Source organism: Rhamphochromis longiceps, linkage group LG7 (assembly GCF_057381845.1).
Source record: "Rhamphochromis longiceps isolate RC_006_pf linkage group LG7, R_longiceps_female_GT1.1, whole genome shotgun sequence".
Classification (NCBI taxonomy): Eukaryota; Metazoa; Chordata; class Actinopteri; order Cichliformes; family Cichlidae; genus Rhamphochromis; species Rhamphochromis longiceps.
Window position 1 is genome coordinate 46,257,588 of NC_140563.1, and position 16,055 is coordinate 46,273,642.

At 40.2% G+C, this 16,055-nt stretch overlaps 1 protein-coding gene across 1 annotated transcript; it reads right to left on the reverse strand.

Annotated features, from left to right (window-relative positions):
* Positions 1–1,052: 1,052 nt before the first annotated feature.
* On the reverse strand, positions 1,053–14,997 carry nup155 (nucleoporin 155). The gene is made up of 34 exons (XM_085413901.1): positions 14,839–14,997; positions 14,413–14,584; positions 12,598–12,735; positions 12,373–12,469; positions 12,138–12,208; positions 11,968–12,060; positions 11,358–11,621; positions 11,196–11,269; positions 10,995–11,086; positions 10,780–10,877; positions 10,524–10,691; positions 10,309–10,409; positions 10,020–10,190; positions 9,799–9,909; positions 9,545–9,639; positions 9,368–9,453; positions 9,081–9,222; positions 8,856–8,922; positions 8,161–8,276; positions 7,593–7,690; positions 7,335–7,468; positions 7,022–7,213; positions 6,657–6,795; positions 6,408–6,543; positions 6,174–6,327; positions 5,990–6,094; positions 4,806–4,960; positions 4,511–4,640; positions 4,302–4,415; positions 4,035–4,155; positions 3,755–3,865; positions 3,276–3,412; positions 3,045–3,151; positions 1,053–1,918 (listed from the first exon to the last, which is right to left on the reverse strand). Exons 2-34 carry the CDS (start codon positions 14,552–14,554, stop codon positions 1,780–1,782), a joined length of 4,098 nt encoding a protein of 1,365 aa, XP_085270027.1. The 5' UTR covers positions 14,555–14,584; positions 14,839–14,997; the 3' UTR covers positions 1,053–1,779.
* Between the last annotated feature and the right edge of the window lie 1,058 nt (positions 14,998–16,055).

Consider the following 16,055-nt stretch of genomic DNA (forward strand, 5'->3'; position numbering starts at 1 on the left):
GACACCCAGCTCTTTCTCTTGAGCCTCAGTGTACTCTCTTTTTACTCAGCTGTCCAACACATTATATCAAACCGCTTCACTGTTTATTCATCTGCATTTATTTATACATTTTATTTCTCCTGCACTATAAAAGGCTAGATCCAAATCGGTCAGCACACCGTTTTACAAAGAGGACAGAGGAGTCAGAACTCAGACCTATTTTAAGCAAATTTTTCGAAGGCTTTGCAATGCCCACAGTTGCCTCTAAACCTCTGAGAGAAGCACGATATCTTCAAGACCTCCTGACTATCATTTAAAGAGCAGAAAATTCAATATGACAAGTGGCCCTCACCTACTTAGAACAAGCTCTCTGGTCATTTCAGAGTGACAGAGTGTGAATAGTTTCACTGTGACTGGTTGTACGCTTAACAGAAGGTACTGTCATCTTTATTGTATCTGAGATTACATCGTCACAAATAAAAGATGGCTTTTTGCTTGTACCAACAGTTTGCCATATGTTCAGTTTGCTACTTTTCAGCTATAAAAACACATATCTGACAATCATGGGTCTAAAACAATCAAATGGAAAATGTTTACACATACTCCAGGAAAACCCTGTATTTGTTCTGGCTTAGGTTTCTACAAAAACATTCAAGCATTAGGAAAACAGATGCAAACCTTCAGACATTTTCCCTCACAGACATTATGCATGGCTTACTATACTGGAGCGTGTGCAAGTATACCAACAAAAATAAACCCAACATCAGGTCAAAATCTGTTTATTTCTCATGAGGCTAAGAATCAAAACACAATTGTGTACTCCAACACACAGCTAATTGTAATTTAGCAATTACTGCCTTGTAGGGTTGATGTTTCTAAGAAAGCATGAGTGAGGGAGTCAATTAAAGATAATTATGTAAACAGTGTCACATCCACCCAAAGCAATTAAATGCCCCTTTCTGCTGATCATTTGTAGAGTTTCACACAGATATATCTCAACCAAGAACACGTGTGTGTCTAGTTCACAGACAACACCTAGTTTCTGTGTAGTGTTTTGAAAACATCCTCAAAAGTTCTGTTTTATTTCATTAAAAATGAGTTTTATTTATTTTTCTTCCAAGTGGGCCAAAGTTTGCAGAGTTAAAAAATCGTTCTGCTTTCAAAACAATCACAAGAAAAGCACTCACACACAATGGCACCGTTAAATCTAACGCCCAAGCAGACAAAACATTCATTGTAAATAATAAAATGAAATGTGTAAATGACTCGTGGCAGAAACGACGGCATTATGGCCAAGTTATGTACATAATTACAACATATAAAACTAAACTGTTTGCAGACAGGCAATAGAACAATCAAAATCATTCCCCTGTGAAGAAATGGCTTCAGTTGGGGACATTTTACCAGAAAAATCAACCATCACATAACTGCATTTCCACTATAACCAATAAGCTGTAAAATTTAAAGGGATTTCATATTTGTGATGAAAAAAGTGTCTTCTCATCTTTAGATATATGACTGTTATTTGCACACAATGCAAATAACAGTCATTCTTTCCAAGGTTGTATTTCTGCATAATGTTTAAACTAACAAAATGTATCAAATAAGTTATAAAAACCTGTCTCTCCAAGCTGCAAAACAAACTGGAGGGGAAAAAAGAGCCAAACTCTACTTTGTAATACAAACGTCATCATCATATTGTCCTTTGCTGACAATGTAAACACACTTTAAATCAGCAGTTTTCACTTAAGGCCAACAGGGCAACACCCACAAGTCACCCGTCTCTTGACCACAGTTACATCAGTGGAGTTTCTCCAGCTTTGCCTGCAGGGACTTGAAGTTGCCGATGGTTTGTTGAAGGACAGAGTTTGGGCTCAGGGACTGCAGCTCCACGAGGTAACCGCAGATGTTGTCAAGACACACGTTAGTGAAGCGACGTCTGCAAAAAACAAAACAAAAACAACTTTGCAATGTTTGGAAATGGGATGCTTCATATAGTCTTAGTGAACTCTGACCTGAATAAATCACAGAGAAATGATCAAAGTGCAAACTAAACATCACACGTGGCCAAACGAGGTGAGGTTTTACATGTTTGTCCACGGTATCTGACTGCCTGCTGGGAGCTGGCATGATGGGCATGATCTGTTGCTTAGAAACAGCAAAAATGCATCACACTGAAGAGGGGGGGGGGGTACAAAAAACACTAGTGTGATCAAGATAAGACCTGTATTTAAAGCGTGATCATTTTGCTCCTTTTATGGAACATTTAATACATTTTCTATTTTTGGTGTAAAATTAGAAAATGTATTCACTTACTTAAAAAAAAATGTTCAGCGTCATTACTCTCTGTTACGCTTTTTAAGTACTTTCTTCCTGTGCTCACAGCATTTAAAATTTAGCTTAAGATTTTATCTAAAGTCTTGAAAATAAACCAAGATCATACTTTCCGGTGTAAATGTCTCGCCAGACTCGTCCCTGGAGAATTTATATTTTAACGTACCAACTACACATGTGCATAGCCAGCCTGCTCGTGCATTGGATCTGCAGCTGTCCTTGTCCAAAATGGAGAATAATCTGGGCCTGAGAGGTTCTCAGTTCTGATCTTCACCCCCAATGAGTAAACAAAAGCATGCCTCTTATGACTTCTTTGTATGTAATCTCGGTTAAAGTTTCACAGGTTCATCTGTAGTACAAGAGAGATTAAGGGATTGTGTTTTAACTGCCTCTGCGCAAACTTAAACTCCCTATTCCAGTACTATTTAATATTAGTGGTTTTTATTGTATATGGTTCATTTTCATGGACTTTTAAATGGCTTTAAACAGTGTGCTTTTTTTCCTTTCAACATCTGTCCAGGGGACAAAAGTTCAACAGAGATTTAACCAACACTGGCACATGTACAGTAATGTTGATGAATGTGTATCGTCTCTAAAAGAAATAAAATAATCAGCTTACACACTGACTGATGGCAACAGTTGTGATAGTAATGCTCACTGGGGACCTTAGGTTAATGCTGTGAACACTACCGCAGCCACTACAGGCCAGGAGCTGAACAGACCGTAATTACCTGTCATAAGTTGGTACCCTGCTGGGGTCTTCTACATATCCTGAGAGAAGTACATGGATACACTCCACTAAATGAAGCGGTTTCCTCAGACGTTGCCAGCAAGGATCCTATGAAAAATTTAGAAACAAACAAACAAAGGGTTGGTTTTTTTGACTCATTGAGATAGGTGGATCATTACTGAACAGACTAAAAGAAAGTTCAGCTTAAAAAGTCACAGGGTACTGCATGTACCCGAGTTTTGAAGAGCTGGTCATAGACTTCCAACAGACGTGGCAACTGCACTCCAATCTCCTGCATAGTGGATGTAACGAATCCCACATCCCAGTTGAGCCGGCAAACCTCCTGCTCCAGGAACTTTACTAGAAACTCTGCAATCACAGGACACATCAGCTCCTTAGCATCGCATACTCAGCAATATGTTCACTCCCGGGTACGTAATTGATTATGTGCATGCATGCAAGTACCGATGATTTATATAAAATTAATAAATGCCTCCATAGGCATGACAAGCTTGAACATGCTGGTTATAAAAAGGAGGATAATTAAACAATTGCCTTAATCACCAACATGACCCTACAGACCTGCACACCAGAGACATGCTGACATAAATGATGCTAAAGGGAACTCCAATTATATTACTGTTGACAAAATTTTAAAGTGCAAGCTGGCAAATTTTAATCAGACTAAAACTCAATGTAATTACAGCTTACCCAAAGGGAAATATCTCGGTGTTCCAGCATAAATCTTTCCAAGCGATACCAGCTTCAGATTAAGAGACCTCATTCTATCTACTGGACTCATGGCCACAGTATCTTCCAGTTCTGAAAGAGAGAAGAGGCATAAGTGAGATATAAAGCATGCAAAAAAATACATAAATATAAAGCAGAAAGGGTGTGTGTGGGTGTGAGAGAGGGGGGGGGGGGGGGGGGGGGGGGGGGGGGGGTGTGTGTCCCAGGTTGCATTTTTGCAGGATCTTGACATTTCGCTCACCTTTCTCCAAAATCTCCTGCCACAGCGAGTGCACCAGGATCGGGTCAGAGTGTCCAGCGCAGTGAATGATGGCCAGTTTGCATTCAGACAATTTGAAATGATCGGCAAACTCTCCATAGAGCTATGCAACAAAAACAGTTCCACAAACAAATTTCTATTCACTGTAAAAACAAAACTCTTTATCCATCACCTTTAAATTAGGGCTAGCGTGTTAAAATACTCCTAAAAACACTCTTCTCTGTTCCACAGTTGCACGTTGCACGTTACCTTTGTGATGTCCATTAGTTCCGAGTCCAACTGAGAGATGACATTTTTCACAGAGGGATGATGGGAGTACTGTCTGATCAAGGTTTCCTGTATCTGTACTTGGATACGCACAAGCTATGGCAGACAGGAAGTAGACAGAGCGTGAGCAGAATGTGCTGAATTTCAGGCTAGGATTTCTTTCACTGTAAGCGTTACAACGTCAGGGTTACCTCCATCTTCTCCTCCAGCTCATGGAGGAACTCTCCGTCAGATGCCTGAGCTGAGATAGAGGATGAACTCTTCGCAGACAGGATGGCTCGAGCGATGTACTCCAAACGCTGCTTCAGTGAGATCTCCGTGCTACATGATCAGAGTGCAAACATCAAGGTACTTTTTCTAAATTGTTTTTTAATAAGTTGAATATAACGTATACACTTGCTGAAGGAGTCAGTGTTGGAGGTGGCCAATTTTCCATGTAAATGTGTTGCATGTTGTGGCGTTGGCATTGTACTGCTGTGTCCGAACCTGTGCATGTCGGCGAGGCGGGCCAGTACGTGGGCAGCTTTGCCAAAGTTACGATTCTTCTCGTAGTAGCGCCACAGGAGGTCCATATTATGAACTTTACTCTGGTCCTGCTTGATCATATGCATCAGATGTTCTTCCAAGTATGGAGAATTCACCTGGACCGCAGAGCACAGGGACAAACACGGGTATCATATACTGGTGTGCAATCACCATGACAATGCCAAAAGGCATCTTCAATTTGTTCATACACAAATGTGTGGAGGTGTAAAAAATAAAACTGCAAGAATCAGAGTAAAACAACACTGAATATGCAGTAAAATGTTAGATTTAAACATTTTTCTATTCATTTTTTTATTATTTTAGGGGAGTTTTTACGTCAAGTGAAAGACATTTTAGGAATCAAACATTTTTTATTTTTTTTAAAAAAAAATGTAGTTTCAACTTGCCTTGATAAGTATTTAAATCGGTTTTAATTCTCCTAGTTTTTTTATACACCAGTTGATTTTTATACATCTTCATTTATATATTTTTTTCATAAAACAATTTCTTTGAATGAAATTGAGGTGCAAAAGCTTTGGATGAATCAATAAAAAGGAGATGTGAAACATTCATGAATAAATAGAAAGGTCATTTGGGAAAGCAAATAAATGAGGAGCTTTATTTAAAAATCTAAATAATAATCTACAAACAAATTAAAACTAGAAATTAATTCATTACTTGATTAATTTGAATTTAAAGAAACTATTTTTTCCTTTCATTTGTTCCCTTATAAATTTCAGATTTTCTCAGCACCTGTCTTCCATGTATATTAGCTGTTATGTTTGGGGCAATAAAATCTGGTTGAAAATAGAATCTAAACCATGGGTGGGCAACTCCAGGCCTCGAGGGCCGGTGTCCCAGCAGGTTTTAGATGTGTCCTTGAACCAACACAGCTGATTTAAATGGCTAAATTAGCTCCTGAGGTTCTCCAGAGGCCTGGTAATGAACTAATCATGTGATTCAGGTGTGTTGATCCAAGGTGAGATCTAAAACCTGCAGGACACCGGCCCTCGAGGCCTGGAATTGCCCACCCCTGATCTAAACTGATGTAAGAACCGATGTCTGCCAACTAAAAAGAGAAAGAAAAATGAAAAGGTAAAACAAGCTTTACTGAAACAAAACATTTACGAGCAAGCAGACAGTACCTCGAGCAGCTTGTCAGTCAGGTCGGCCTGAATCAGCCAGTTGTAGAGCGCGATGTGAAACAGCTCGTCCTGAGACCTCTGGGCCAAACCCAGCATCTGCTCAAACTACACAGGAACAGATTTTTATTAGAAATGAAGATGATACACAGTGCAGCAGAAAGAAATGAGAGAAACTCCTACTCACATGAGCTGTCGCTTCCTCATTGCTGAGCATGTTGGGGTCCGAGGTCATGACAGGAGGACCGGGCTGTTTAGGGACACTGGGGGACTGTGGGGCAGCTTTGCTCTGGTTCACCAGCTCCTGCATGGTGTCTGTGATGCACTTATAACATGAAAGTCTGGAGGTTTAAAAAGCAAAGATAAAGAACGGTGATGACTACATCTCTGATGTGGGTGATTTGTTTAAGGCTTCTTCTACCTTTCCTGGAAGGCCTGCTGTCCCACTCTGTCCTGCTCAGGTTCTCCATTCTTGTAGAAATGAGGCCCTAGCCTCTGTGGATCCTTCTTCTCTGCCGCAGTGAGACACAACTCCAGGATTCCCTCGTAGAAACGCACTGAGAAGATAAGCAGCGTTAGAAAATAAATCTCACGAACAATATATATATATATATATATATATATATATATATATATACAGAGATAGTGGAGATGTCTTGCATCTCCTTACCCTGTCTGTACTGGGAGCAAACAAGTGGGAGGTCTGTGTGCTGGCTGATCTGTTGGTAGAGCCGTAAAGACTCTCTCAGTGTTCTCTCTTTATCTGCTTTATTCTGGATCTGCTTGGAGCTCTGCAGCAACTCATTAGCCTGAGTGGGGGACAAGAGCAAATTCAGTGCTGAGACACATGAATCGATGTGGATAAATCAATAACCTCTTAGTACAAGACCTCATTGCCTTAAAAAATACCATGATTATAAGAAATGTGAAAACAAGACGCACACATCAATAAAGTAAGAATGTGATACCCCTGAAGCAGCAATAATTGTAACTATACTTAACACAGAGGTGGAAAAAAAAGGTGTGTGTACGAACCTTGGAGCAAACGCTGTCATCGCTGCTGTACAGCAGCGGACAGATGTCGCGCAGGTGATTGCTGATAGCATCCACGGAGGCGTTATCTTTGATATAGACATTAATGAGTCCTGTGATGAGCGCTCCAGATAACTCCTTGCCCCTTATCACAACATCTTTAAAACTTGCTCCCTTCATCTGCTCTTGAAACTCCTGCAAATAACAAGAAATGGCAGAATGACAAAGGAGCACTCCAAAAACAACGGGGAGCTTCAATTGAATACCAGGTTTTACTGCAGGGGTATGAGCATCTGTTTGCAGTGCACATATGCACCTTTGGCAGCTCAGACATAATGAGGCTGAACTGATGATCACAGAGAAGTTTCCAGAGGGCCAGAGTCTGATATGAGCGGTGCACTAACTGCTGGATGGCCTGCAGGGACACTTTCTCATAGACTTGAGCCTTGGCTGGAAACGGAAATGACAAAGGAAAAAAAAAAAAACTTACACTGTGTTTCCTTTCCCACATTTATATATAGTGTAATAAAAAAAATATTCAGGGGAAAAAATGAAGCCTGTATTCATGACTCACTGTGATATTTCCTCTGGAGTTCCTGCTGAACCTGCTGAGAGCTGGCTCCATCAGGACGCATGAATCCCAGCAGCCTTTGCTGCAGGTTGGCAGGGGAGCTGAAGATAAGAGGAAACAACACAGATGTTATACAAGAGAGATAGGAAACAAGAGTCTGTTGAAGTATATTTTTATCTTTTTAGCATCTACAGATCCTGTTTTGTGCATTAACATCAAAAAGGAAAGTGTTTTGGTTTTTTGAGGGTTTTGAACAGAAGCTAGTTTGAGGGGACGTCTCATCTAAACAGAACTTCATTTGATACCTTTTTCAGTCCTTAATCACCTGAGCTGAACTGTTCTCCGCAGACTAAAACATTCAGCAAAGTTAAACCATCTGTTCATATCCCAGCTGGTGTTACATCATGTATTCTGCTCACTGAACTGAAGGAAATCTTTAATTCTTTTTACATTTATATTATTCTACTCCTTTAATTTGAAGGCAATGTTGCAAAAGATCTAACAACTTTCTGAGGTATCAATACAGCTATTAACTCAAAATAAGAATAAACAAATCTGTAAGGAGCTTCACCTTGCAGCACCGAGAGAGGAGGGACTGAACTGAGAGTTTTTATCCAGAAACTCCTGCAAGCCGCAGAGCTCGTGAAGGACTGACTCCACATCAAATGAATTAACACTGCTTTCCAACTGTGGGGGTAAAGGATGAAAGCTAGTGTTAATTATTAACAACATGTAAGAGATAGGAATAGTTTTATTTACTTACAAGGAGCTTCACATCAAATAAAAACCACAAAAGAAGGACAATAAGGACAAATAAAATGCTAAATGAATCCACTGAGCTCACAGATTGAATTCTAAACTTGATTGGGAACAATGAGATCAGTAGAGGTATGACATGGGAACGTTTGGGAGGATCTTCTGTAGATCATCCAAACTGCAGACGATCTACCTGCCTCAGTAAAAGCTCGTTAAAGAGTGAATTACAGGACAGATTTAGAAATAAAACTAATATTTCTCAGCTGACGAAAGCAAGAACAAACCAGGTCCTTAACATGCAAATCCAGTGGCAAGCACCAATCAAGTGTCAAAGACAAGATCTCTAATAAAAGGAAAGCTAATCCAGATTTCGAATGAACCAGGGGGACGGGCTGACAGGGGCACAAATTTTATTTCCATTCAACCGGAGAAAATTATCTTGACATCCAAGATTTTTTTTACAATCCAAACAATTCTGCTGTGAGTAAATGTAACTGTAATGTTACTTACAATACTGACAGTCTGATTCCCTTTGCTGATAGTTTTCTCGACAGCAAGGCTGCCATCCCAAATATTTCTGTTCAGAGTCAGCAGGAAAACAGGAGAGGAAGACATGTGACTCAGCAGTTTAAGGACAACATCAACACACATCAGCAACCAAAGCTTTGAATCAGAGGCTGAGTATTTAAGCTGTGACCCAGAAAAATGTGACAAATGATGACAGGCTTTACTAACCCGAGAATGCGTGCAAAGTAGATGCAAATGCCGTTGTGCTTCCCGGAGAAAATCACCTCAGGGCCAGCTGACATAGGTGTGATGGGGGCAGAGCCAGACTGCATTGATGCAAAGGGTGTGGCCAGTGCTGGGGGTATAATACCTGAAGGGGGCATTAATAATGCACGATGGTAAATATTATAGTTAGCGATTAAAATGATTGTTTTCTTCACGTACAGATCTTGTTTTGCATGATTTGGTCACATCCCACCAGCCAGGTGGACACAGCAAAATGTTTGTTCATTTACCCGGTGCTGGAGAGCTCATCACAGGCCCAACAGTACTGGGTGACGCCAAGGCTGCAGGAAATCTCATCTGTGCTTCTCCTCCATATCTGATCAAAATAGTAAAAAACAGCACTGACTTTAGTTTGTGCACACTGTGAACGACTGGAAATATTTACATATATCAAACCATTAACTGACCTGAAGAAGGCTCTGGTAGCCCATTGTGAAACCTCTCTGTCGCAAGCAGCACTGGAGCAAGCGAGGATTAAGGCTGTGGCACAAGCCTGCTCCTCCTGTACAGAAAACAGTAATGATTCAAAAATATGTTGCATGTGATGAAGGTGTCTGTGTGTCACAAAGGCTGCTAGCTAGTCACATGCATAGGCTTACTGCTACATGGTATGATAAGGGGATTATAAAACATTACACAGTGATGGTCATTGTGATTTTACCCGGTGGAGCTTGAAGAAGCGTTCAATTTCTTCACTTTCCCCTCCAGCACAGCTCACCAGGAGGTGACGGAGCTGATCTACTGGTCTCAGCTTTTGAAAAATATGACTCCCCTGAAGGAGATTTGACACTTTTAGTTGTACAGTTATGATAATGTCTTGTCACACTGTAACAAGATTAAGTTTACGTATGCAACATGAAGCATCATGACAACAATTTTAACCTTTGCAGAGAGGAGGACAAACTTCTGTGGAGGGATGTTGTGCTGCTGGACCACCACAGGAGAACTGGTGATGGGGATATGGTCCTTGTTCAGCGGAGTAAAAAAATTGGCCGGTCGCTCCTCATTAATGGCACAAAGAGCCCAAGAGTGTCCATCTACATTAGACATCATCTGCAATGCAACATGTGCAGCGAACATGACAGATAAACTGATCAGTATCTAACAAAGTGCCAAAGAAAGGGAAAACATACATTTAATTTATTCATTGCATGACTTTTTTTGTGCTAACCTGCGTCTCCATTAAGGGCTTCTTGAATGGAAAGGAGTCGTGATTGATGCACCACAGAATGTCACTGTCCTCTGTCTCAGAAGCAGCCATAAGAAGAACACCTGATAGATTTCAAATGTATTAAAGACAGATGTGGTTCCTTGCCAACGAAGCCCCGGTACGTTACTGAACGAACAAATAAATGATTCAGGATCTGAGTGCCATTTGCTTATTACCTTTGCTGTGTAGTGCCTTATGTACTTTGGAGGGTTTCTGGAGGGTAGAGGAGGCAGAAAAACCTGGAGGAAGGCGAACGTGTACCATAGCTAGTAGGCTAGGTCGCACTGCAACGTTCTTCTGGTGCGGAGGTGCAAAAGGTGTAGTGCTGAAGTAGAGACGCACACCTGCAGAAACACAGTATCAGTACAGACCGATACATAATGCACGTATTCTAGTATTTCATCTCATACTGATTAATATTTCATAACATACCTGCGTGGGTGACGGCAAGAAGATGGCAATCTGAGGACTCTGATCTGTCAATCACAGAGATCTGTACGATGGGTTTGAAGACCGAACGATCTATTGTCCTGAAAATGGAAAAACTGAATTTTTCAAATAGGCAGAGAAAAAAAAGAAATACTCTCCTCTGAGCGGATAACAACACAAAAAGAAGCTTGATTGATGTTTATTAAACTAAAACATGCCTCGCAATGTTTCCAGCAGCCGCAACAATTGAACTCTGTGACATTGTTGCCACGCGACTCATTCCTTGCCCGTCAGCACCCAGGTCATACACCTGAAAAATATGAAAGTATTTCATTATTTAAAACGACAGGTGATTACTGCACATTTATTGCTTTCCGGGCCGATCAGAAAGATATGTACGCACAAAATGTGCCTCATACCTGAAGGACACCTTTTTCTGAGCGTGTGAAAAGTGTGTTACGAGAGTTATCTATTGCAATCTGCACAATGGGATCTGTGGAGAGAAGCAACAAAATGTTCCAGTCAGCTTTAATCAGGCAGATATATTTCACTCCACCTGGAAACGTGAACCTGCTCCTTACCATCTTCAGAGAAGGAGAACTGAAGAACAGAAGGGATTAGGAAGGACAGAGAGCTCTTAGAGTGGTTGATTTTTCTGCAGCGTTGGCTCAGCCAGCCTGCCTCAGCCTGGTAAGCGATCTCATAGAGGCAGCCGTCCTTCCCCGCCATAAAGATGCGTCCCAGATCTGTGGAGGTGATGGATAGGATGTAGGTGTTGTCTGTGGGGATTGAGAACAGAGGGTCTGGTAGCAGCTGCATCCCACCAGACATGCTGTCATTCAACCCTGAAACAAGAGAGAGACACAAATATGACCCAGATAAACCAGCGTAAGCACATCATGATATCATAGGCACTACTCCCATTACCCAACTCTGACATCCATACAAATATCCTCACACCGATTCTTAAAAGTGTGCTTGTCTGGCATTTGTTGTTATATAGCTGACAATGTAAATGGTAACAAACTGAATACATGCCTTTAAAACAGCTGGATATAATTTAATGTACTGCTGCTTAATACCAGGGTTGCTGCAGGATTTGAGATGGAATGTGTAACTATTAATGTTAAAAGGAAAACCTTTTCTTTTACCTACAAAATATTACAAAAATTCTGATGAGGAATCACTTACCAGCTTGACCTTTGGGGAAACTGAGCCCAAGGATGACCACGTCCACAGAAGTGGCCAATACTAAGAGGTAGTGAATGTGTGGCTGTAAAATCCCTGAGAAAAGAAAAACAGAACCCATAAGAATTACTCAAACAAAAGATGACAAATGCTTTGCGAGTGCCTAGGCGTACCTTGTTTTGGTTTTACTAGGCCGACTGCCAAAATAGTTTCAATCAGGCCATCAAAATAGGCCACGTCTCCTCTGCAAGGAATAAAAAAAGAGAAAAAAAAATGCCTCAACTCCTGGTTTTATCATCAATAAAGACTCTCAACAAAAATATTATTACTAATAATATTAGCAGAGTTTGTGCACTCGACTTGGTTTGTAAAAGTCAGTCAGTCCTGTTTTATCCAAGAGGTACGCACCCATCTTCGTAATTCCACATAAAGATGTCATTGTCGATTGTAAGCCACGCTCGAGAAATTTCAGGGAAAACTCCCATCATGCAGTTGAACTGCATGTCTACAAGTTGGTTAAGCTGAAACTCGTATTACTTGTGGAACAAACACAAGTGCAATGAACATATTTTCTACTCGATATGTCAGATGAAAATCATTGCATTTGTTTTTCCTGAATGAACGAAAGGATACGGCTGAATTGCTCCACGAGCTCAGGTGGCAGAGGGACTCGGCGGACTGCACTGAGCTCTGGCAGGTTAGGCACACTGAGTAAACCAGGCCCCTGGAGTGGGTAGTCCATATCTGACACCCCGGAGAGGGACGGCATATCTGTGAAGAACAACAGGAAGTCTGTTTATAGTATTAAGTTTTTCTCCATCACTGTAAAATAAGGTAAGCAATATAGTTGTTGAAATATATAAAGATGTTACACTGAAAGGTGTTAAGACAATGGTTCATTCTATATCAACTGACCAAATGCATCAAGCTTGGCCGTCTCTGGTTTTCCTGAAGAAAATTCCAGGACTACACTTCCAAATAAGGAAGCTGACAGGCTTTAGCTTTTAGCCTAGTGCATGACACTCACATTGTGAAATTTAAGCTCTCTTAAATACCATCTGTAAAAATATATATTTTTTAAAAGTCATGCTGAGAAAGTGAGGCTGAAGTTATAAACAAAGACACCAAATCTTTGCAAAAAAAAGAAAAAAGAAGAAGAAGTAACAATTAAGTTGTTACGGTGATGTTTTGGCGGGTTTTCTGGGGGGGCGGGTCTGGAATATCAACGAACCATTCATCTGATATGAGTAATTTGGTAGTACAGAAAACACCTCATATACGGAAATCTGTGTTCCAAAAACTATTACAATTTTCATCAAAATTCACGCTGTCAGAAATATATGTTGAACTTCAGCTACACTTTTGAAATTCCATATTCCTTCAGTCACATCAGCAGATATTTGGCCTAAAATATTTGAACGACTACTTAGCTACTAGGAGAACTACCTACAATATATGAAAATGGCTCCACAGAAAATGGTGTCTTAAAAATGCCCCCTAAACACAAAAACAAACTGATAATAAGGAGCGCAGTTAGCACTGTTGTCTCACAGCAAGAAGGCACCGGGTTCAAATCCAGTGTGGCGTTTGCATGTTCTCCCAGTGTCCCCTGGTACTCCAGCTTCCTCCCACAGTCCAAAGACATGCATGGGGTTAGGTTAATAGGTGATTGCCTAAACTTCTAAAGGTGTAAATGTGAGAGTTAATGGTTGCCTGTCACTATCTGCTAGCCCTTCAACAGACTGGAAACATGTCAAAGGTGTACCCTGGCTTTCGAATTTTTGTCAGGAAAATCAGAGATGGTTAGGCTGAGAATTTTATCCAAAACTTGGTCAAGTGATATGAAATAATTCCAATGTGAACTTTGCATTTCCCTTATCTATCTTTTTAACTACTGAGCAACAGAATAATTTAGCCCCTTAAAATAAAATACCATGATGCAAGCGTAACATAGAGATGCTTCATTTGCTTATAAATCTGTGGAGCAGATTTCGCTTTCCTCCTTTTACAGTTAAATAAAATAATAATAATAACCAAACAAAAAAAGAATCACATATGGAGAATACATTCTTACAATGAGAAGATCTACGGGAGTTTAACCAAATATTTTGATAAAGCTTTTTGCCTTAAATCATTTAATTAAAAAAAAACCCCTAAGTGCTAAACCTTCACATTTTCATGCTTTTCAACACATCACCCTGAACTTTTTAAACTGTCTCTCTTCACCCAAACACATCCATATTTCCCACAGTCACTCCTGAAATCTGTATTTTACACACACATGAGCAACAACTGCTGCTCAGATCCTCTGTAGGAAAGTTTTGTCCAAAACCTCCTGCAACATTTGCTTTCACCGACATTATCCATCCCAGTTTTTCCTCTACTCTTAGTGTTGCATGAGCTGTAAACAAACAGCTATCATTAGGTCTTTCCTTCGCCTTAGCTTACTGTGTGAGGGGACTCCGAGCAGTTCTGACAGGTCGGGAAAGCATCGGTCATCCTGTAGGTGTCTGTCGATGAGCCGTGAGGAGTTCTCCAGGGCTTCAGCGAGCGCAGCGGCGGGGCTGCTGGGTCCAGCGGGGGACGGCATGGCTGGGCAACCACCGCTCACCTATCCTATCTGCACAAAAAGCAGTTCACAATTAATCGACTGCACAATTTGGCCAGATGCCCTCCGTAAATACCCGAGAGAAATAATCAAGCGATACACCAAAAACTTTAACTTTTTTTTTTCCAGTTGCTGCTAGCTAATGTTAGCTAGTTGACAGAACACCGGTTAGCTTTCTGCTGCCACTAAGAACCTATTATTTAGCATACAGCTAACTGCCAGCTAAGAGTGAAATAAAGCATTTAAAAGTGCGGTCATTGCTTTACCCAAATGAAACGATTCCGCGTGTTTCTGGTGTGTTAGGTCAACGAGTTGAGTTGATCAGTTGAGCAGCAAAATTCAAAGAATTACCCCCAATACACATATACAGCTAGCAGCCCGCCAACCTCATGCACAGGAGTAGAGAAAGGGTTATTTCCGGTGTAACTTCTTCTTCGTCTCCTTCAGAGTGTGTTGTACTGCCATCCACCAAAGATACACAAGAAGAGCTGTAAAATATTCCGCAAAATAACCACTTAAACCATTGAAAGACGTGCTGTATTCTGTTTCATCTGCAGTGCTGTTTCAATTAACGATGTTTTCAAATCTACGTATTCAATTGTTCTTGTAAATTTGATTTTTTTTTAAACGTGAGACGCTCATTCTACAAAGGTCAGCAGTTTTAGTTTCTCAAGCAGAAACGCAACTTTTATGTTTTATTATGCATTCAAAAAAGGTTTGCAATCAAAAATTAAACCTTCGAGTGTAACATAATGTTTTATTGCAAAAAATAGTGATTAATTATGAATATGTGTAATGTGTGCTGAATCTCATGATACAACGATAAACTAATGACAGATACTAAGTATGGTTTTATTTCAAACAGATCAACATCACTGACATTATTAAACTAAACACGTCACAAACTCCCTAGACAAAACAAACAAACAAAAAAAACCCCAGTGTGTTTGGGCTATCAAGAAAGGCGTTTTATACAATAGATCATGATATTTTAATAACAAATAATTGATTCAGTGGCATTACGGTGTAGTTTTAAATTTGGTTGGGAGTTAGTTAAGAAACAAACAATAGTTTGTGAAGTTAAATGATTGTTACTCCGTATGTATGGACATTGCTTGTGGCCTCCCCCAGGGGTCAGTGTTGGGCCCCAATTGTTGTTCAAAAGTTACACAGTACATCAATGTGAGGTGTCCACCGTGTTAAAAATGCTAGTTTTTGTTGATGACACTAATATGTTCTTCTCTTGTATTGATTTGTAATATGTACTGGATGAGATGATGATAAATATTTGATCTGAAGATCTGGCTTGATAAAAACAAATTATCATTCAATTTGATCAAAACTAAATTAATGTGATTTGGAAATAGTAGATTCAATACAAATGTAAAGATTCAGAAAAATTGGGCTGATTGTAAGAGTCAAAAACAGATTGCTTGGGATAACAATGTTATTGTACAGTACGATCTACTGTACAATATAAAGC